The following is a 23754-nucleotide window of genomic DNA, read 5'->3' as shown; positions in this document are numbered from 1 at the left end:
CCACACATTCATGGTTGGATAGGTTCTCCCACGGAGGGCAGAGAAAGCCCCACAGATGCCTGCGATACAGAAGGAAATTTAGCTTCTCTGGTTTGGCCACATAGTGCCAGTAAGATTTTGCATTCATGACTAATTAAATCAAGATCTCAATTAACCTGAAGGTAAGAGTCATGTATAAATAAATGTGTGTGCACTCAAATGGTTTCTCCCCCACAATCCTCAGTCCACTTGAATTTCACACTTTTTTCTTTATAGGTTTCTCTTTTCCTGATTTCCTACACTGATCATGGATTGCTTTTGATCCATACTATTTAAGGATAGAAAAAACTAGCAGACAGAGGCAGCTTGGCCATTAGGTGAGGAGCAATCACCCAGGGCTCCCCAAAGTCCAGGGTGTTACTAGGCCATAGACTTCAACTGTCAGCACTGTGGCCTTCGAGCCTAACAAGAAAATATGAAAGATCAACCATTGTTTGTAAACACATTCCTGCTCCTCTAAAAAAGAATGAGATCCTGTCATTTGCAATAACATGGATGGAACTGGAGATCATCAAGTAAAATAAACCAGACACAGAAAGACAAAGTTCACATGTTCTCACTTATTTGTGGGAGCTAAAAATTAAAACAATTGAACTTATGGAGATAGAGAGTGGAAGGATGGTTAGCAGAAGCTGGGATGGGTAGTGAGGGGTGGGGGGAGATGGGCATGGTTAATGGCTACAAAAAAATAGAAAAAATGAATAAGACCTAGTATTTGATAGCACAACAGGGTTACTATAGTAAACAATAATTTAATTGTATTAAAAATCAGTAAAAGAGTATAATTGGACTGTTCGCAATACAAAGGATAAATGCTTGAGGGGCAGACACCCCACTTACCATGATGTGATTATTATGCATTACATGTCTGTATCAAAGTATCTCATGTGCCCCATAAATATATATACCTACTATATACCCATGTAAATTAAAAATAAAAAATGGAAAAAAGAATTGATTTTTTAAAAATTGAGCCAACTAATAAAACACACCATGACTCCATGACTTCATCCTCTAGCAAAAAGAGCCTCTCTATTTATAAAAGGAATTTTCTCTGAAGCACCACTGAAATGTTTCAGAGAACACGGAAACGGGGCACCATGGAATCACAGCTGGTCACACACATGCTTGGGAGGAGCAGTGGAGAATCCCCACTCTTATTATCATGGAATGTTGAAAATAGAGAATGTGTTATGTGTTCTTTGAAGAAAGCAATGTATGAAGAAACCTTTAGTAAATCCCTGGGTGGTGGTGTTGGCTTCCAGACTGACCAATTCAAAGGGAGAGAGATACCTTCTCAGCCTCACCCTGCCACCTGTCCCAGCATTACTCATCACTTTCACTCAAGTTATAAGATATAAACAGGAAAAAAATTCCCAATGACATTTTCTAATTTTTCTTCCTACTTGGAAACATCCCTCTTCATGACACAGCTTTTCTTTTATTTTTTTGAGACAGAGTTTCACTCTTGTCGCACAGGCTGGAGTGCAATGGCGAGATCTCAGCTTACTGCAACCTCTGCCTCCTGGGTTCAAGCGATTCTCCTGCCTCAGCCTCTAGAGTAGCTGGGATTATAGGTGCGCACCACCACGCCCACCTAATTTTTGTATTTTTAGTAGAGACGGGGTTTCACCAAGTTGGCCAAGCTGTTCTCGAACTCCTGACCTCAGGTGATCCACCCGCCTCGGCCTCCCAAAGTGCTGGGATTAGAAGCGTGAGCCACCACACCCAGCCGAAACAGCTTTCTCAAACAATGTACTCTGCCTTGGTAGATATTATACAACTAAATTAAAGGAGAATCACCTGCTGCAGGACAGTTCTCTGGGTGACCCCGTTCTTTCTTCTTTCTTGCTTGTACTTCTCAATAATAACTAGGCTGGGCTCAGTGGCTCAAACACCTGTAATCCCAGCATTTTGGGAGGCCGAGGCAAGAGGATCGCTTGAGCTCCAGAGTTTGAGACCAGCCTGGGCAACATTGTCAGACCACTGTCTCTAGAAAAAAAAAAATTAGCCGGGCATAGTGGTGTGCACCTGTAGTCCCAGCTACTTGGGAGGCTGAGGCAGATAAGTTGCTTGAGCCCAGGAGTTTGAGGCTGCAGTGAGCCACGAGGCATCGCTGCATTCTGGCCTGGACAACAGAGCAGGATCTTGTCCCTTTAAAAAAAAAAATCTGCGGAGTGGTGGTCACCTATGGAGACTACTGGTATTGGCTCTCGGTACCAATGAGCCACTGGGTTTCTGTGTGTAACTGCACTTTATTGTAGGTTTGTACAGCTGAGAGTTTTCTTTTTTCTTTCTTTTTTTTTTTTTGAGACAGAGTCTCGCTCCATCGCCTAGGCTGGAGTGCAGTGGCGCCATCTTGGCTCACTGCAACCTCTGCCTCCCAGGTTCAAGCAATTCTCCTGTCTCAGTCTCCTGAGTACTTTATTGTATTTCTTGCACGTGTTTCCAATGGATGAACTTTATTGTATTTCTTGCAAGTGTTTCTAATGGATGAACTTTAATAAGGTTGGTAAGAGTGGCCAAGAGGGCATCTAAATCTACATCCAAATGAGAGAAGACGCTACAAATGTGTGTTAGTAAGACAAAAACAGGGCTCACCTAAGGTTTGACATAAAAGAAATTTAGAACAGTCCTATTCATACCAGTAGCAATTAAAAGCTCTAATGTTTATGCATATTCTTTGTTTGCTTTAACTGGGAGGTGGGGAGGTGCAGGAAAATTTAGGAATTGTTCTATAAGTTCACTTTTAAAATTAATAACATATTTGCCCTTGTAAAATAGCAAATGTTTGAGAAATTTTTACAATGTTCACTTCTTCCCCCACCCAGCTTATAAAAATGCTTTTATTAAAACAAACCAAAGTGAAAACAAAACAAAAAAATAGTGTTCTTGATATGCAACAACTTAAGGAGGAATTGGATGGAACAGCCCAGACTCTGCTCCTCTTCTTCTAGAGCAGAATGTCCTACAATACTTTAGTCCAATGATCACATGCCCCTGGGGCATAAAACCCAGGGCAGACTGCTTTCCAGGGTCCCCCAGCTGTCGTGAAAGTGAGGCATGTGCAGACAAGACTTCACCCACCCTGGACAGCCTTCCTGAGCTTCTGTTGCCTATCAGTCAGTAATAGACCTGTTGATAGTCAGCTGCCTATCAGTCAGTAATAGACCTGCTGCGTGGGACCTGTGTGCGAGTGTTCTGTCTTCTCAGACTCTCGGGAGTCATAGAAACTGGTATAGCCCAAGGTGCAGTGGGTGAGATGTTTAGAGTCTTCCTCTGGGAATGACACTGGCCCACAGTGAACCTGCTTCACACCTATTACTTGACAGGTTGATTTGGAAGATAGGAGCTAGTGGGTAGAAAGAATAGTTAACTGGCCTCACTGCAATCCACTGGTGCTCAAAGTATTGTTCCTGAACCAGCAGTATCAGCATTATCTGAGAACCTGCTAGAAATGCACATTTTCAGATACTACCCCAGACCTACTGAATCAGAAATTCTGGGGTTGAAGCCCAACCAGCTGAGGTGTATCAAGCCCTCCAGGTGGTTCATAACACATGCTCATGTTTAATGCACATTAGAATCACCTGGGGAGCTTTTACAACTCAGCTGGCTCAGCCACACCCAAAACCAATTAAGTCAGAATCTCAGCAAGTGGGACACAGCTATCAGTATTTTTGCTTTAATTTCCCAGGATTCCATTGTGCAGCCAAGGTAGAGAACCAGTGTTGGGTCTAATCTTTTATTTTTATTTTATTTTTTATTTTTTGAGATGGAGTCTTACTCTGTCACCCAGACTGGAGTGCAGTGGCGCAATCTTGGCTCACTGCAACCTCCACCTCCTGGGTTCAAGCGATTCTCCTGCTTCAGCCTCCTGAGTAGCTGGGATTACAGGCGCCTGCCACCACAATAGCTAATTTTTGTATTTTTAGTAGAGACAGGGTTTCATCATGTTGGCCAGGCTGGTCTTGAACTCCTGAACTGAAGTGATCCGCCCACCTCGGCCTCCCAAAGTGCTAGGATTACAGGCATGAGTCATCGCGCCCGGCCCATTTTATTTTTTGACTGAGCTTTCTTTTCTGCTGTCTTTCCTCATCACTAACAGTGGCTATAAATGAAAACGGAAGTATACTTTTATTATTTGTATACTTTTATTATTTGCTTAAATCTGACGTTCAAATTTTTATGGTTATAAAATAAAGGCTTTTGCTACTTTAAAAATTGTATTTCCTTTAGTTGGGTGTGGTGGTGTGTGCCTGTAATCCTAGTTACTCAGGAGGCTGAGGCGGGAGGATTGCTGGAGTCTAGGAGTTAGGGGTTGCAATGAGCTATCATCTTGCCACTGCATTCAAGCCTGGGCCTGGGTGACAGATCAAGACCCCATCTCAAAAAAAAATTATTTCTTGCACAGCCATGTGAATGTACTTTATATATATATACATGTAATATATATATACATACTTTATATAAGGTGTGTTCACATTGCTCTGTATATATTATATATAAAACAAATGCAAGTATTTCTTTTAAAAGATAATCTCTCTCTTCATAAGTGCCTAAGTCCTTTTCTCCTAAAATGTTTAATTCACAGATCAACATAGAACATATTTCAATACCCCAAGGAACCATTTATGACATTATAGCAACATATATAGTAATTTTCCTAATTTTTACATATTTATTGAAGTGTAACTGATATACAATAAACTGCATGTACTTATGTAAGTGTATGTATTATATAGTATATACTATATAATGGTATAGTATATAGTATATTATAGTATTATAGTTTATAGTATTATATAGTATATAGTTATATGGTATATAGTATAGTATTATATAGTATGTGTTATAGAGTATATATAGTTATATTGGGTAAGATTTCACATTCATATACACTTGTGAAACCTTCACCACAATCGAGATAGTGAATGTGTCCATCATCTCTAAAGGTTTCCTTGCATCTTTTATAATTCTTCCATCCTGTCCCTCCCCAACCTCTACACCCCATCTGCAGGCAACCATTGACCTGCTGTATATCACAATAGGTGAGTTTACATTTTCTAGAACTTTATATAAGTAAAATTATACTGTATGTACATTTTGACTTCTTTCACTTAGCACAATTATTTTGAGATTCATTCATGTAGTTATGTTTATAATAGCTTATTCTTTTTTATTGTTGAGTGGTATTTCACTGTATAGATGAAATACAATTTGTTTATTCTGAACTTATATATTTTTCTGTTTTTGGAGTTAAAATGTCTTTTTCTTAGAAAATGGTGTTTTTAATAAATGATGGTTACCTTTCTAGTGTCCTCATGTACCAAAAGAAAAAGTTAGGCTGGGAACAGTGGCTGAAGCCTGTAATCCCAGCTATCTGGGAGGCTGAGATGGGAGATCACTTGAGGCTAGGTTCGAGACCAACCTGGGCAACATAGTGAGACACCCCCTCCCCCTGCCATCTCTAAAAAAGTGGTGCATGCCTGCAGTCTCAGCTACTCTGGAGGTTGAGACAGGAGGATTATTTAAGCCCAGGAGTTCGAGGCTGATTGCACCACTGCAGCTTGGGCAATAGAACAAGATCTTACCTCTTAAAAAAATAAACAAAAAGTTGGCAACTTAATGTCAATCCCCCAAGTACATATATTTTAGAAATATAAGGATCTGCAAAATCCAGAAGCCTGGAAAGAACTGCCCAGTGACTTCCCGTTGATAGACTCAGTCTCCTTTTCTCAGACAAGTGGTGTAGGGGAAGGCAAATAACCTGGGCCTACCAAAGCACTGTACTTTTGCGGGGGCCATCATGAAAGATGTTCCCTCCTTTTCTGGAATTTGAAGCTGCTAGCAGACACTGCTGTGGTGTGCAGAATGCCTGCTAACCATGAAGCCAGGTGAAGGTAACGAACTGAGAGGTGGAGGGAGGCAGAAGGAGTCATGGTAACACTGGGTGAACCTCTGGATTTATCCCTTCCTGTACTCATCAACGATTGAAAATTCCCTAGTACAAAAGCGAATAAATTCCTTTTCTGCTCAAGCTAATTTGAACTGACTTTTTGTCACTTGCAGCCAAAGGTCCTGACTAATAAATCTGTTCATATACATCATGTAGCTCTGGTCAGGTAGAAATATATGCAGGAGAAAACATGGCTCTTAGAGGCTGGGCGCAGTGGCTCACGCCTGTAGTCCCAGCACTTTGGGAGGCCGAAGAGGGTGAATCACGAGGTCAGCAGATCGAGACCATCCTCGCTAACACGGTGAAACCCTGTCTCTACCAAAAATACAAAAAATTACCTGGGCGTGGTGGCGGGCGCCTGTAATCCCAGCTACTCGGGAGGCTGACGCAGGAGAATGGCGTGAACCCGGGAGGCGGAGCTTGCAGTGAGCTGAGATCATGCCACTGCACTCCAGCCTGGGCCACAGAGCGAGACTTCATCTCAAAAGAAAGGAAAAGAAAAGAAAAGAAAAGAAAACATGGCTGTTAGAATAGGTTCTCTCATGTGGTGAGGAGAAAAAGCTCTGTACTTTTCTCCCATCACTTTTTAGAGGCTGTAGTGACTCCCATTCCTATGCTAATTTACCTCTTGCCCTTCACAGAACTATTAAAATTCAGCCTCCAAGTCCTTATCTGAAAACTGTGATACAGGTTACCCCTGATAAGCACATGACCCTGTAGTCTAATTCCAACATTAAGGGGACAGCTTAGTGCACTGATCCATCACTTCCAGTAACAGAGAAGAGGAAGAAACCAAACTTCTGCTTTTTATTTATTTATTTATTTATTTATTTATTTATTTATTTATTTATTGGCGGAGTCTTGCTCTGTTGCCAGGCTGGAGTGCAGTGGCACGATCTTGGCTTACTGCAACCTCCGCCTCCTGGGTTCAAGCGATTCTTCTGCCTCAGCCTCCCGAGTAGCTGGGACTACAGGCGCCTGCCACCGCGTCTGGCTACTTTTTTTGTAATTTGAGTAGAGATGGGGTTTCACCATATTGTCCAGGCTGGTCTCGAACTCCTGACCTCATGATCTGCCCGCCTTGGCCTCCCAAAGTGCTGGGATTACAGGTGTGAGCCACCATGCCTGGCCTCTGCTTTTTATTTATATTTTAACTCTATCAAGGGCTTATTTTTTTTTATTTTTTATTTTTCGAGATGGAGTTTCGCTCTTGTTGCCCAGGCTGGAGCGCAATGGTGCGATCTCAGCTCACTGCAACCTCCACCTCCCAGGTTCAAGTGATTCTCCTGCCTCAGCCTCCCAAGTAGCTGGGACTACAGGTGCCTGCCACCATGCCCAGCTAATTTTCTATTTTTAGTAGAGACGGGGTTTCACCATGTTGGTCAGGCTGGTCTCGAACTCCTGACCTCAAGTGATCCACCCACCTCGGCCTCCCAAAGTGCTGGGATTACAGGCGTGAGCCACTGCGCCCAGCCTATCAAGGGCTTATTTTAACTCGCAGTGGCATGATGACAGCTCACTGCAGCCTCAACCTCCTGAGAAGAAACACCTTTCTTTTCAGTAAACCCATCCCAAACTAAAACATCCCAATTCTCAGCCCACAATTGTGTCAGGGCTCAACTCCTCCTGCAGAGCAGTCACGGAGAGTGCAGTGGTACTACAGCCCCTCTTTCCCACACCAGATATGTCATGATCCTTTACAAACACCAGCATCAGCCAAAAGTCAACATGCTGTTTGGCTGCAGATGACTACTGCATTTTAAAGGCCAGAGCAGCAAACAATGCACCAGAAATAGAGGAAGCTCCTTTCTCAGAAACTCCTACTCATCCTTCAGATCTCAGCACCAAAGCTCCTTTCTCAGGGACCTTTTCTTATCCCAAAATCCAAAGTCATGTCCCTCCGCCACCTGTTTTTTTTGTTTTGTTTTGTTTTTTGAGACGGAGTCTCACTCTGTCACCTAAGCTGGAGTGCAGTGGCATGATCTCGGCTCACTGCAACCTGTGCCTCCCGGGTTTAAGTGATTCTTCTGCCTCAGCCTCCTGAGTAGCTGGAATTACAGGCGCCTACCACCACGCCTGGCTAACTTTTGTATTTTTAATAGAGACGGGGTTTCACTACATTAGCCAGGCTGGTCTTGAACCCCAGACCTCAGGTGATCTACCGCCTTGGCCAACCAAAGTGCTGGGATTACAGGCGTGAGCCACCACACCCGGCCAGTCATGTCCCCTTGTTACACTTACATAGAATCCTGCATTTACTCCATTACATTAACCCATTTCTGCCTAGTGTTCCATTATTGAAATGCTAAGCTTGTGAGAGTTATTTATATCCTACTGCTCAAGGTCATTGCCAAGGTCTGATTGCAAAAATTCAAAAAATTGCAACCTCCAGCATAAATGGGTTAATGATGGTTTTTACTCACACTTTTATTTGTATCATTCGTTTTCTATTCCTCTTCCCTGTCACCTTCCCTTAGATCGTGAGCTCTGAAAGCCCAGTCACTTGCAGCCTTTCACTCCCCAGTGTCCCGGCATCTAGGGACACAGCAGGTGCACAATCAATAAGGAACAGGAAAAACACCCTTTCCTTTCAAACTTTGCTGTTGTCCTGAAAAAGATCTTCCAGTCTTTGATGCATGTGCCTGACCATGGGTGCAGCCTTGGCATTCATACATTTCTCTCTTCCAGTCTTCAGAGTCATTATTTTTCATGGGAGAGCAGAACTTTTTGTTTCACTCTAGCGGCAATAGTCCTTTTAAGAATCAGTTCTCAGCTCCCAAAACATCTTTCTTCATGTTCCATGCTTTCCAACTGTGAAACCCACAGGCAGGGCCAAGTGTTAGGAAGACAGGACATTTATCACTTCTTGGCACCTTTGCTCCAGAAGAATTTAAGTGCCCAAACCTACCCTAGACCCACTTCAGATGGCCAGCAGGCAGCCCCTAGATGCCCCGCAGCCCAGTGTTGCCATAGCCCACGCTCTGCACCCACTCTAAGCGCCAAAGAAGCTGCCAAAGGAGCTCCCAGGACCCATGCCTTGGGCTCCCTCCCTCCACCTTGGTGCCTTAGTCTCCTCCCCACATCGTCTTTGAGAAGCATTACCTTGAGGGGAGCCTTAGGTTTTGCCATTTTACCAGACAGAATGAGAGCCTCAGGTGAAATGTTTTTGTTCGAGAGCTGTGTTTTGTAGGAAGACACTTCTTCTTTTATTTATTTGTTCGTTTGTTTGTTTCTTGAGATGAAGTCTCACTCTGTTGCCCAGGCTGGAGTGCAGTGGCATGATCTCCTCTCACTGCAACCTCTGCCTTCCGGGTTCAAGCGATTCTCCTGCCTCAGCCTCCCGTGTAGCTGAGATTACAGACATGCGCCACCATGCCTGGATAACTTTTGTATTTTTAGTAGAGATGGGGTTTTGCCATGTTGCCAAGGCTGGTCTCGAACTCCTGACCTCAAGTGATCCGCCTGTCTTGGCTTCCCAAAGTGCTGGGATTATAGGCGCGAGCCACCGCACCCGGCCTCAAGACACTCTTTTTGTGACAGGTCTGAAGTCTGTGGCTACAGGGCTGTGGGGAGACCCCTGCACCACCTGAAGGCCAACTCAGCTCACAGGCTGGTCAGGAGAGAGATGGACAAGGCATCAATTAACAACAAATGTAGGAGAGAGGAAGTAATGCATTTTCCTTACTCATGGTAAAGGTCATGGCTGAGGTTCATAAAACTTTAAGAATACTAATTTAAGGGAATCATATACTTGCTTCCCCCAAACCCCATCACCCTTGCAGTTCTAGATACAATAGAGTTGGTCTTGGAGAAGACCACTTAACCATGAGAGGCTGGGAGAGGGTTGCAATGATGGGCCACCCAAGAGATGAGAGTTCTCAACCCCTCAGGCAGAGGCAGAGCCCAGCAGAACTTCCAGGTCGGGTGGGACAGGGATGCCTCGCTCCGTTTGTATTTATTTGTAGCTGTGCCCCAAACTTCCTGTTGCAAACTTCATTTGCATCCGCCCCCATAAAATCAGAAACAAGTGTGCGAATATCAGTGCCTTTGAGTGAGACCCAAAGAAAGGGAGACCCTGGCTCTTTAAACCAAAAAACAAAACAAAACAAAAAAAAAACAAGCAACGAACTGGGAAAGAATACTTAGGAAACACATATCTGATAAAGGACTTGCATCCAAAATATACAAAGAACTTTAAAAATTCAACAATAAGAAAAAGAATAGGCAAAAGATGAATAGCTACCTCACCAAGGAAGATATACAGATAGCAAATAAGCATACGAAAATATGCTCAACATCATATGTCATTAGGCAATTGTCACTTAAAGTAACAATGAGAGGCAGAGGCAGAGCCCAGCAGAACTTCCAGGTTACTACACACATTAGAATGGCTAAAATCCAAAACTGACACCACTAAATGCTGACAGGGATATGAAGCAACAGAACTTTCAGTCATTGCTGGTGGGAATGCAAGACGGTACAGCCATTTTGGAAGAGAGTTCGGCAGTTTCTTATTAATCCAAAGGTTAGTAGTACCACACCATCAAGCAATTGCACTTCTTGTTAGTTACCCAAATGGGTGGAAAACTTATGTCCACAAAAACCCTGCACATATTTATGGCAGCTTTATTCACAATTGCTAAACTTGGAAGCAACCATGATGTCCCTGAATAAATAAACGCCCACATACTCATACAATGGAATGTTATTCAGCAATAACAAGAAATGAGCTATGAAACCATAAAAAGACGTGGGGGAGCCTGAAATGCATGTTGCTAGTCAAAGAAGCCAATCTGAAAAGACTGCATACTGCATGATTCCAAACAGCTGACATTCTGAAAAGGCAAAACTACAGAGACAGTAAAAAGTCAGTGGTTGCCAGGGACTCGGGAAGGGAGGGAGAGATGAATACGGAGAGCACACAGGAATTTTAGGGCAGTAAAACTGCTTACTCCAGATGCTGTGATAGTGGACATGTGAGACCCACAGAAACATTTGTCAAAACCCACAGAACAGTACACCACAAAGAGTGAACCCTATGTAAACTATGGTCTTTAGTTAATAATAATTTATCAATTTGCCTCAATTGTAAGCAATGTGCCATTCAAATACAAGGTGTTGAGTTAGAGGAAACTGTGTGTGTATGGGCGGAGGGGAGCCCGAGTGTATGGAAATTCTCTGTATGTTTTGTCCAATTTTTCTGTAAGCCTAAAACTGATCTTTTTAAAAAAGCAAAATAAAGACATTCCCAGATAAACAAACACAGAGGAAGTTCATTGCTAACAGATTCATCTTTTAAAAATTACTAAAGGAAGTTCTTGAGGCTGAAAGCAAGTGATCCCAGACAATAATTAGAATTCGCTGAAAAAAAACAAAGAGTATTGGTAAAAGTAACTATTTAATTATAAAAGATAAATACATATTTCTTCTCTAAACTGATTTTTAAAATAATTGTATAAAATAATCTGTATATAATTATATTGTTGAACTTACATTATAGATACATATATATTTGACATAACAGCACAAAGGAGGTAAGTTGAAAGCAAAGCTGTACTGGAGTAAGACAATGACAACCAGATTGTATCTTGAATCCATGGCAACAAATAAAAAGAACCAAACATGGCAAATAAGGTTAATATAGCAAATACTACATATACTTTTCTTTTGTTCTCTCAGTTTCTTTAAAAGACAAAATTATCTAAAGTAATAAGTATATTTATTATAGTGTTTATAACATATATAGATGTAATATGTATAAAAATAATAGTATCAAAGAGGGAAGAGGGAATAGAGCTTTTTAGGACTAACGCTTCTATATCTCACTGGAATTAAGTTAGTATAAATCTGCTTAGTATGATAGCTGGGTGCAGTAGCTCACACTTGTAATCCCAGCACTTTGGGAGGCCAAGGCAGGGAGATCACTGGAGCCCAAGAGTTTGAGACCAGACTGGGCAGCATGGAGAAACCCTGTCTCTATAAAAAATACAAAAATGAGGTGGGTGCGGTGGTGCCTTCCTATAATCCCAGCTACTTGGGAGGCTGAGGGAGGAGGATGGATTAAGCCTGGGAGGTCAGAGCTGCAAGTGAGCCGTGATCACACCATTGCACTCCAGCCCGGGCAACAGAGCAATATCCTGTCTCAAAAAAAAAAAAAAAAAATGTATATGATAAATCCTTAGAGTAACCACTTAAAAAAAAATCTAATGAAACATTTAGAAAAATAGTAAAATAGCAAGTGCAAAGCCAACTACATCAAAAATATTAAATGTGAGTGAAGAGCCTGAGAGTTCGAGGCTGCAGTGAGCTGTGACTGTGCCACTGCACTCCAGCCTGGGTGACGGAGCAAGACCCTGTCTCAAAAAAAAAAAAAAAAAAAAGAATGAATTAAATAATGCAAACAAAACTAAAAGCATTTGTGCTTCAAGGACACTCAAAAAAGTTAAGAGAACCAACTGAATGGAAGGAAATATTTCCACATCATATATTTGACCTTATATCTAGAATACATAAAGAATACTTAACATCTCAATAATAAAAACACAACCCAACTTAAAAATGGGCAAAGAGGGCTGGGCGCAGTGGCTCACGCCTCTAATTCCAGGACTTTGGGAGGCCAAGGCAGGTGGATCACCTGAGGTCAGGAGTTCAAGACCAGCCTGGCCAACATGGAGAAACCCCGTCTCTACTAAAAATACAAAATTAGCTGGGTGTGGTGGTGTGCAGCTGTAATCCCAGCTACTCAGGAGGCTGAGGCAGTAGAATTGCTTGAACCTGGGAGGTGTAGATTGCGGTGAGCCAAGATTGTGCCATTGCACTGCAGCCTGGGCAACAAGAGCAAAACTGTCTCAAAAAAAAAAAAAAAAAAAAAAAAAAGGCAAAGAATTTGAATAGACATTGCTCCAAATAAGATATACAGACAGCCAATAAGCACATGAAAAGGTGCTCAACATAATTAGCTATGATGGAAATGTGAATTAAAACTATAGTGAGAAATAGCCGCATTCACTGGGGTGGGTATAATCAAGAAAATAGTAAGTGTTGGCAAGGATGTGGAGAAATTAGAATCCTCATCCCTTGTTGCAGGGATCGTAAAATGGTACAGCCACTTTGGAAACCAGTCTGGTTGTTGAAGTTAACCACAGTTACCATATGACCCAGCAATTTAACTCCTAGATATATACCTAAGAGAAACGAACATATGCCCACACAAAAACCTGTATACAGATAATCCTATCAGCATTATTCATAATAACTAAAAAGTAGAAACAACACAAATGTCTATCAACTAATGAATGGATAAAATGTGGTAAATACATACAGTGGAATATTATCTGGCACTAAAAAGGAATGAATGATACATGGAACAACATGGATGAACCTTAAAAAGATTCCAAGTGAAAGAAGCATGTTGTATGATTCAATTTATATGAAATGTCCAGAATAGGCAAACATAGAGATGGAAAATAGATTAGTAGTGGTTGCCTAGGGCTAGGGAGGATAGAATGATTGGTTGACAGTCAGAAGGGTATGAGGTTTCTTTTGGGAGTAATAAAAATGTGTTAAAATTGATTGTGGTGATAATTGCATAGCTCTATGAACGTACTAAAAACCACTGAATTGTATATTTTATTTTTATTTATTTATTTATTGAGACAGGGTCTCCCTCTGTCATCCAAGCTGGAGTGCAGTGGTGTGATCACAGTTCACTGCAACCTCCACCTCCCTGACCTAAGTGATCCTCCTGCCTCAGCCTCCCAGGTAGCTGGGACTACGGGTGTGTGCCACCACGTCCGGCTACATTTTTGTATTTTTTTGTAGAGATGGGGTTTCTCCATGTTGCCCAGGCTGGTCTCAAACTCTTGGGTTCAAGCAATCTGCCCACCTTAGCCTCCCAAAGTGTTGGGATTACGGGCATGAGCCACTGCACCCGGCTGAATTATACATTTTAAACGGGTGAATTGTACGGTATATGAATTATATCTCAGCAAAGCTATCACCAAAAAAGCTCATGTATAAATAAAAGAACTTAAAATTCTGAAAATAGTTTTATTATGGAAACAAAATAAGGAGGGTAATTAAGCATGAAATAATTTCCTTCTTGATAAAAGTATATTGATTATTACAAAATTTGAAGTGTTAGTTTATAGCCCTAATCTTTTAAAGAATTTGTGTCTGCTGAAATGAACTTTGATCCTTTGCAAAGATGCAACTTTAGTTAAAGGAGGAACATATTTAATCTAAATACACATTGTCATAGATAAGACTCAGAGGATAATATATATAAAGCTAACTATACTCATCTGTGTTAAATAGCTATACAAAGCTACTAACTTAAAATACGAAAGGGTTGTTTATGAGACATTTCAAACTATAAGTTTGGAATTCTTGTTCCTTTGTGATACCATTATTCTACTAAATACATATAGTGGTTAGAAGTCCAGTGTACCTCTTACAGAACAGCACATAGGATTAGATATGCCAAGATTAAAATGTTGCACATTTTAGGAAACTCAGAAATAATTCAAAGATGCTTTTATGCTAAACTCAACAAATTTGGTTCCAAAATTTCTTTTTTTATTATGAAAAAGTAAGTATAATGTTTAGACATTAATGTACAGAAAATAATTGTCATATATATTCCTTTATAATTTTACACCTGTTTATTTAAAGTGTTAATTCTACACATTAAAAAACATACTAATGAGATCCTGTTTGAATAGGAAATTGCTAAATTTTACTTGCAACTTTTTGTAGCTATAATTCTAATACACATTGGGATCTAAAACTATTAGTAAACAGCAACAATAGAGACTACGTATTTTTTAAATTGGGCAAATGAAAGAATATATTGAGATGTAAATCAGGAAGTAGTTATTTGCGTTACAAATATGCAGATTAATTAATAACATACACCCTTTAAATACTAAAGCATTTAAAATAAGTTTAACAAAAAAGGCAACTTACATACTTTTTTAAACCCCATCAGTTGTATAAAGAGAGGCACTACTTTTATCCACGAAAAGCATCAAAATTTTTTAACAGTTCAAAAATAGGGGCCCAAAACAACTGATTTATCAGAAACAAAACAATACAATGGCTATTCACAGTGTAAGAAATTAAATCTATTTTTTAAAGCATGTTTTTCAGTCTCAATTTATAACACACTTTGACTTCCATTTCTGCTTTTCCTTAAATCAATCTGGACTGTGTGGAAGAATGCCATAACATGAAGCTATTAGCAATCTGGGTTAATGTTCTACAAAAAAAATATGCTGCCTATATACACAGAAAGTAATGAAGAAAAAAGTTAGCACTGAAGTACAATGCATACTCCTTAGGTTCTTAAACTCTACCAGTCTAACAGAAAGCACCAAGATACAGATGCCAAAGTCAGAAAAAATACAAAGCAGCTCAGAATCCATATCATATATCTTATTCAAGGTAAATTTTATGTTAGATTGTTTGTCTGGCATTTGGGAGGCTAAATTAACTTAGGAGGCTAGAAATCCCATCTCTACTTTTTTTTTCTTTTTGAGATGGAGTCTTGCTGTGTTGCCCAGTGCAGCGGCATGATCTCGGCTCACTGCAAGCTTCGGCTCACTGCAAGCTCCGGCTCACTGCAAGCTCCGGCTCACTGCAAGCTCCGCCTCACCGCTTCACGCCATTCTCCTGCTTCAGCCTCGGAGTAGCTGGGACTACAGGCGCCCGCCACCATGCCCGGCTAATTTTTTGTATTTTCAGTAGAGACGGGGTTTCACCGTGTTGGCCAAGATGGTCTCAATCTCCTGACCTCGTGATCTGCCTGCCTCAGCCTCCCAAAGTGCTGGGATTACAGGAGTGAGCCACCGCGCCTGGCCTCCATCTCTACTTTTAACAAAGACTTGGGCCGGGCGCAGTGGCTCACGTCTGTAATCTCAGCACTTTGGGAGGCTGGGGTGAGTGGATCATCTGAGGTCAGGAGTTCGAGACCAGCCTGGCCAACATGGCGAAACCCCGTTTCTACTAAAAATACAAAAATTAGCTGTGCTTGGTGGCAGGTGCCTGTAATCCCAGCTACTCTGGAGGCTGAGGCAGGAGAATCACTTGAACCTGGGAGGCGGAGGTTGCAGCGAGCGGAGGTTGCAGTGAGCCAAGATCGCGCCATTGCACTCCAGCCTGGGAGACAAGAGTGAAACTCCATCTCAAAAAAATAAATAATAATAATAATAATAAATTCAAGGCACTTGTATCAGTGGGTTTGCAATATCAAGGGCAAAGAACATTTTTTATTTCTTCGAGAAATTCCTTCCACCCAAAACCCATAAATTCTTCTCCTCTCATAGTAGATCTTTATTGTCAAACCTAACAACTGTAAGTTACCTAAGTGGAATTACCTGTAGAATTGTGAATCATTTGTTCACTCTACAAATAAGTGAAGAAATAAACTAAATGCTTTCCACTTAAAGTTGTCTAGTACTATTATTTTAACTGCAGTTAAAACAGAAGCAAATAAACTTCTGTCATATTCAATATTGTCATTTCCATAATGAAGCTTTCTTTTCCTTTTCAACTGATGCTGGATTAAAAATTCATTATTTAAAACATCCCATTAACAATTTTTCCAGATCAATTTTATTTAAAAAATAAGTTGACAGAAAGAAGCAAAAGCAACTTACTAATATGTCAAACGAAACACAAGTACCAAACCTAATTCAGCGCAGGTAACATAATATAAATCAACAAAAATTCGATTAAATATTTCACACTAGATAAAAAGTAGGGTGTTCTATTTCCCCTACAAAATATGGAAGCTGACTTTTCAATTACATTGTTTTACATGCTCTAATCACAAGGACTACCATGTGACTATTCACTGTGTGCTTAGGTAACTATGGTTATATTTTCAGAAGGCTTGAAGCAAAATACTAGTGACTCACTATTCAGATGTACAGAGTCAACCTGAGGTACACTGCCTGCAACTATCTTAATATAGTTAAGAAATTATGTATAAAAGTGAAATGAGAACCACTGAAACTAATCTATCAGATATATGACATCACCATCAAACAATTCTTCAGCTCCAAAAGAGCAAAGCATCTGAGAGTTAGTCTAAGAATGCATGTACTTTAACAACACATGTATAACAGAAAATAAAGACAATGGAAAAGCTCCCTTCTAATGTAGTGTACTTTTACGACACATATATAACAGAAAATAAAGACAACGGAGAAATGCTCTCTTCTAATGTAATAATTTAAAGTACTGAAAATGCAATTTTTGCAGCACTTTAACAAGTGAGAATTATGAAAATCTGTTCACTGAACAGGAATATAAGGAAAAACTAAACATGTATCCCAACTTATTAAAATGACACATCTATAGGCTACATCTATCCTGAATCTCTCTATAAGGCCAAATTAACTTTTTACAATTTTCTCTTAATAAATGATTAAAAATATGAAAATACTTAAAGGAACATAGTATTTAGACTGTGAAACTGTGTTGTAAATTTTATTATAGTTGTCATTTTTTCTTGATGGTGAAGACTGCATCACAGTTTCATAAATAACATTGCTTGTGTTTTATAATATATCTGCATGCAGAGGTATGTTTAACAACATCTGCATGTATCCCCAGAAATTGTTGCTCATTTTAGAACACATATTTTTATTCTGATAATGATTTAACTTTTTTACTTAGTACTTCAGTAGAAAACATGTGAATAGATTGTATGCCCCATATCAGTATTTTAAAAAAAAAACCTGAACATTCTTTTAAATGTCCATTTAACAAAATATATGTTAACGGTTATTGTTTTATCATGATTAAATTGGTATCAAATTAATAGGCATAAGTGAAAAAACTAATCACTTACTAGTCATTTAGAAAATGCAGTAACATCATGCATTATGTATTACTAAGAAAGTTCTCACTTAACATAAGCAGTAGATGAGGAGAACAGTATCATGAAAATTCTAAATATATCTTTATGTATATCCTTAAAAATCACTTTCCTTTATATAATTTCCATTTTAATTTAAATGCCACATATCTTCAGCTAACATTTAAATTAGTTTTTATTGTAAAACTTCAGTTGTTATACATCATAAAATACCTTCAGAAACTTGCTTGAAGGTTGGAATTATTCTTTCTATTAAATAATTATATCACATTATTTATTAAATGTTATGTTTGAGAAATGTATCTGACCTTGCACATATTCAAATTCAAGATCAATATTATAATAGAATGAAGATTTTATGGGGAAAATGTTGCAATCAGTAAAAGTGTTAAAGACCATGTAACGGTAAGGAAGACACCTGTCTGGAATATTGCAGAGTGGTAGATATCACATTTAATCAAAGGACAGTAATGCTTGATCTTCTATTTCCCACAGAACTCTGGATCCAGTTAACAGCAGAAGGGGGAAAGAAGCAGCAATATTTCAAATGTCCATACTCTGATCTGCAAAAGACACCGAGTAGGTAGAAGAAAACTGCATTTTACTTCAGGTAGTCTTTGAAATGAAGGCTCTGTTATTTTTCAAGACTGGAAGGATATCACAGTGTTGATTTTATATACAAAGTAGGATCTGTTCCAGTATACTCTAGTGAAATAATTCACATATGGAGAATAGTTAATTTTGACCTCATGACAAAATCGCCCATATTTTGAGTAGGTTAGCTTGTCACCTTCTTCACAAACCATCTATTAAAAGATATAAAACATAATATTAAAAAGCTTATTAAGCTTATAGCAGAAATGCAATCAATATACAAATGAGTATATTTATATGAAAAAACACATTACTGCTAAACATTGTCTATAAAACATCTCACTGTTAGCAAATAGAAGCCTCTTCATAAGTGAGTCACCATGCCCACTATACTCCTGAACTTCTCATTGACACTGAGAAACCAGCACAAAGGTTTCCAATTTTTAAAAGATTTAATCCTAAAATTTAGAAGGCAGTGTTTCCATAATCCATTATCATTGCTCCGAAGACCCTATCATGCACCCTACCAAGGCTGAGAAATGAACATATTATATTCCTAAATATATTCACTCTTGTTGTGTAGAATTATTTAGTAAGCAAGGAAACTTTCGTGACTTAGTGCAGACCTTTACAATTTCACCAAATGATGTTCACTAAGATAGCTTAGTTAGCTTGAAGAAGTTTTTATAAAAAAAATTAAGTAATATTTTAATGGCTATGAAAGATGTCAGATAGCCAACTTTAAAAGGATGGATTAGCTTAAGTCCATGCCAGGCATGACATGAAAGGAGAAGTAAGCTGATCTTCAAAACAGCAGAAAAGTGGGTATCAGAGCAGAATAGAAAGGCTTCAGAGAGCAGATAGCAAGACAGCACCAATTACTGAAACTGTACCCGAGGCTTCATAAAATTCCATTTGTGTCACCAGTAAACCAAAGATCACAGCCACTAAGTACCAACAGAGAAATTCAAAATACATGTACCATAAAACAGAGTAAGTTTATATTACAAGATTAAGGGGTCATGAGGAAAAGATAAGTAGAAATCACAAAAACTAATTTCTTACCTCCAAACTGATCTTGGATAAGAAAGACAAAGAGCTATGATTATTTAGGAAAAGACAGAAAAAATCTTGGCTGCAACCTGAATCGTATATCTACTACCACTTACAATGACTTACGAAACTTTTCTTATGATCCCTCACTCCCAGCTTTCTCAGGAGTCAAGAATCCATTCCAGCTAGCATTAAGTCTCAGATATACACACTGCCTTCATTGGAAGCCCATGGGGGCTGGGGGGGAAGACACATGCGCGCGCGTGCGCGCGCGTCAGTCTTAGGTCTTCTTCTTGTGGAAAACACAGCTTGGTAAAACAGCCGAAATCAATATAGAAATTAAGATACAGCCAAGTCCTAACAACTAACATGGCTTTTAATACATTCGTTTTTGTGGATAATAGGGACTCAATGTACAGGCACTGTGTTAATTTAGCATGCAATTTTTCTAGATATGAATCAAATTACTAGAAATTTCTCAACATAAGAATATAACAAGGTAACCAGTTGCTCTTTAGATTATTATAATAAAATAAAATCATCATTCAAATCAAATTATGCCATCTTTTGTTTATGAATGTTGAAACCTGAATAAGTACAGGCAATGAATAAGGAATTCCAGTATTGGTAATACCATTATTATTTTTTATTATTTTTGCAAAAATGCCCAGATTTTCTTTTGTATGTTGAAAAAATACTCCAAACTACTTTTAAGAAGCTTTCCCCATTATTACATAACTCAATTATATTCTTAGTTAAGTTCCAAAAATAAAGTTTAAAGATTATAAGTTTAAAGTCATTTTTCTAAAAAAAAAAAAAATATATATATATATATAACTTTCCAAATGGTTACTTACGTGGCCATTTGCAATGTCTAATAAATCTTTAACCCTACAGCCTCTCATGGGTCCCACCTCATTGCAGATAGCATCCTCTACAATTAGGTAATTAGCTTTGTAAGATGTCAGTATTTTATAAATATCCTCAGCAGATCGCTTTGAATAGATTTGGTAGATCTGAAAGAATATAATTAAAATAAAACTGAAAGAATATAATTAAAATAAAATTTAAAGGACATTTAAAACTTCAGTAAATTGAAACTATACATCAAGCATCTACTGTGTTCTAAGTACTATTATATATGAAAAATATATTTATTTTTATAAATAAATGTAAATATTCATCTATATATCAAAACTCATGTTTGGATTATGTGGTGCTTTTTACTATAATTTTTCTGAACTTATTAGATAATAAACTCTGGATCTTATTAGATAATAAAGCTTTTCAGTCTTTCTGAAATGTTAATATTGGATCAACTCTTGATATCCTTCAAAAAGTAGTAAAACCACAAATATTAGGCCCATAGTATCATATACTATTTGTCCTGAAAATACTGAGATTTGAAATCTAGAATGAATAAGATTCCAATCTATTTGCAGAATATCCAGTAGCTGCCTCCTACCTGTCACCACAGCTGCCTATCTAGTACCTTCAGTTCCCACGTCCACTGACATGCTAGGAATACCCACCTTCAACATTCTGTGGCACACAGAATGCCAATACATCAAGAGGAAGTGTCTCCCTCATTTCACTACACTAAATACGTTTCAGTGGGAATGGTTCTATCCTATCTAGCCTATACCTATTCATAGTTATTTACAATTTTATTTATTTTTAAGTGTTAAGAAACTGAAACATACTATTGGGGCATTAAAAAAAAAAACCACTTCTATGCGATTGTAACAACATTACTGATAGCCTACAGCACAGTTTCTCAACCTTGGCACTATTCACATTTTAGGCCAGATCATTCTTTGTTGGGACACAAGGGATGATGTTCTCTGCAATGTAGATCAGCATTCCTGGTCTCTACCCACAAGATGCTCGTAGAACCCCTCTTCCAGTTATGACATTGAGACAACCAAAAATGTCTCCAGACACTGCCAAATGTCCCCTCAGGGAACAATTCTCCCAGGTTAAGAATCACTGGCCCAGGGGATTATATAAGGATTAGCCACATATTATGAATTAGAGACTCTGTGTAATTTAAATGATATGGTCGGCCAGGCGCAGAGTCTCACGCCTGTAATCCCAGCACTTTGGGAGACCCAGGCAGGCGGATCACTTGAGATCAGGAGTTTGAGGCCAGCCTGGCCAACATGGCAAAACCCCATCTCTACTAAAAATACAAAAATTAGCTGGGCGCGGTGGCATGCACCAGTAGTCCCAGCTACTCGGGAGTCTGAGGCAGGAGAATTGCTTAAACCTGGGAGATGGAGGTTGCAGTGAGCCGAGATCATGCCACTGCACTCCAGCTTTTACGAAATTCTCTAAAATTGAAAAACAGAATATTGGGAACTTAGGTTCAGTTCATCATTGCTTTCAGATATGAAGTTACCATTTAAATCCATACCGTACCAGAGTGAGACTCTATCTCAAAAAAATAAATTAATTAAAAATAAATTAATTAATTAAATAAATGGCCGGGCATGGTAGCTCACTCCTGTAATCCTAGCACTTTGGGAGGCAGGGGTAGGCAGATTGCCTGAGCTCAGGAGTTCAAGACCAGCCTGGGCAACATGATGAAACCCTGTCTCTACTAACATAAAAAATTAGCCAGGCGTGGTGGTGTGCACCTGTAGTCCCCGCTACTCAGGAGGTTGAGGCAGGAGAACTGTTTGAACCTGGGAGGCGGAGGCTGCAGTGAGCTGAGATTGTGCCACTGCACTCCAGCCTGAGCGAGACTCGTCAACAACAACAAAAAAAATTAAAATTAAAAAATAAATAAATGATATGGTCTCATTTATGGAGTTCAGTTTGGATTTTAGCTTAACAACAAATTTACTCAATACCTGCTATGTACTACATACCATAGAGAAAGACAAAGGTTTCAAAAACCATGGTTACTATTCTCATAGACAAGTTACATAAAACTTAAAACTCTAAAATGTTTAAATTAGAACCTAAATAGAACTCTGACCTAATTACAAGTAATTCTGAAATTCCATATTAGAAAAAGACCAATCAAAGAAAACAAAGTCACAGAGTTTGTTGTTTTAAATCCACAAAAAATAAAATTCAGGAATATGCTGTCTATATTCTGCCTAAGCAACTCTATCTTTTGGAGGTGGAGCAAATACTCATCAGAGATGGCTGCTGTCTCTCAAGGAAATCATTCTCAGGTAGATCTCCCCATCTCTGATCTCTCCCCTGCCTGCTTCAATCTGTTCTTTCTGCCATGACCATAATGAACTCTTCAAAGCAGATCTAATCATTCCACTGCCAGGTTTACTAAAAGTCATGTCTCTTAACTGCCTCAAGGATAAGTATAAATTTTTCAGCATGACATTCCAGGTCTGTCAGAATTTGGCCTCATTTTCTTTCCTAGTTTCAAGACTATACAAATTCCTTGGCTCATGTTACTTTTTCAGCCTAGAATCATATATATTTCTTTTCCAAACAAGTTTCTAATCATCCTTCAAAGCCCAGATCAAGGGACTGCCTTTTATGACAACTTCTTAGACTTTTGTAGGCAGAATTGTTTGATTGTTCCTGCTTTTTTACTCCTCTTTGTACCTTGTGTGTGTCTATGTATATATGTGTATGCATGCAACAACCACTTAATAGTACAGAATAATAACATAATAGCAAACTTTAAAATTTTACTGTGTTTCAGGCATTGTACATTATCTCATTTAATTCTCACAAGTAGGAGGTGAGAACTATTATTCTCAATCTCCAGATTTAGTAACTCGCTTAAGGTCACGAAGCTAATACACAGCAGAGCTAGCATTTGGGTTCAGGTACTCAAATTTCTGAGTCTGCATTCTTAATCTCTATATTACTGTATTTCTTCCTTAACTTAGAATATGCTTAAAAACTCTATGAAATTATCTAAAATTGAAAAACAGAATATTGGGAACTCAGGTTCAGTTGATCATTGCTTTCAGATATGAAGTTACCATTTAAATCCATACCAAACATTCAAAATAAGACATCATCTATACTATAATTAATTAGATACCATTCTAATGTTATACTGAGTCAATAACTGCCCATTTATTAAAAAATAAATTAGTGTTTTATAAGCAATAATAGAACTTTAGCTGAGAAAGACAAAATGTAGTACCAAGATATTACTTGACAGCTTTCTTTTAAAAATTTGATTGAGGGCTGGGCACGGTGGCTCACGCCTGTATTCCCAGCACTTTGGGAAGCCGAG

The 23754-nt window shown here is 38.9% G+C and overlaps 1 protein-coding gene across 3 annotated transcripts in view; it reads right to left on the bottom strand.

The window, feature by feature from the left end:
• Positions 1-14648: 14648 nt before the first annotated feature.
• Positions 14649-23754, bottom strand: part of DPY19L4 (dpy-19 like 4) — a 75721-nt gene continuing 66615 nt past the window's right edge. For all 3 annotated transcript variants that reach the window (XM_034966362.4, XM_034966364.4, XM_055116740.3), the window contains 2 exons: positions 20387-20545; positions 14649-18688 (listed from right to left, as the gene is read on the bottom strand). In XM_034966362.4, the coding sequence (XP_034822253.3) occupies positions 18524-18688; positions 20387-20545 (324 nt within the window). In that variant the 3' untranslated portion in view covers positions 14649-18523. The remainder of the gene's footprint in view (positions 18689-20386; positions 20546-23754) is intronic.

Source organism: Pan paniscus, chromosome 7 (genome assembly GCF_029289425.2).
Source record: "Pan paniscus chromosome 7, NHGRI_mPanPan1-v2.0_pri, whole genome shotgun sequence".
Classification (NCBI taxonomy): Eukaryota; Metazoa; Chordata; class Mammalia; order Primates; family Hominidae; genus Pan; species Pan paniscus.
This window is presented reverse-complemented; position numbering and strand designations above follow the sequence as displayed.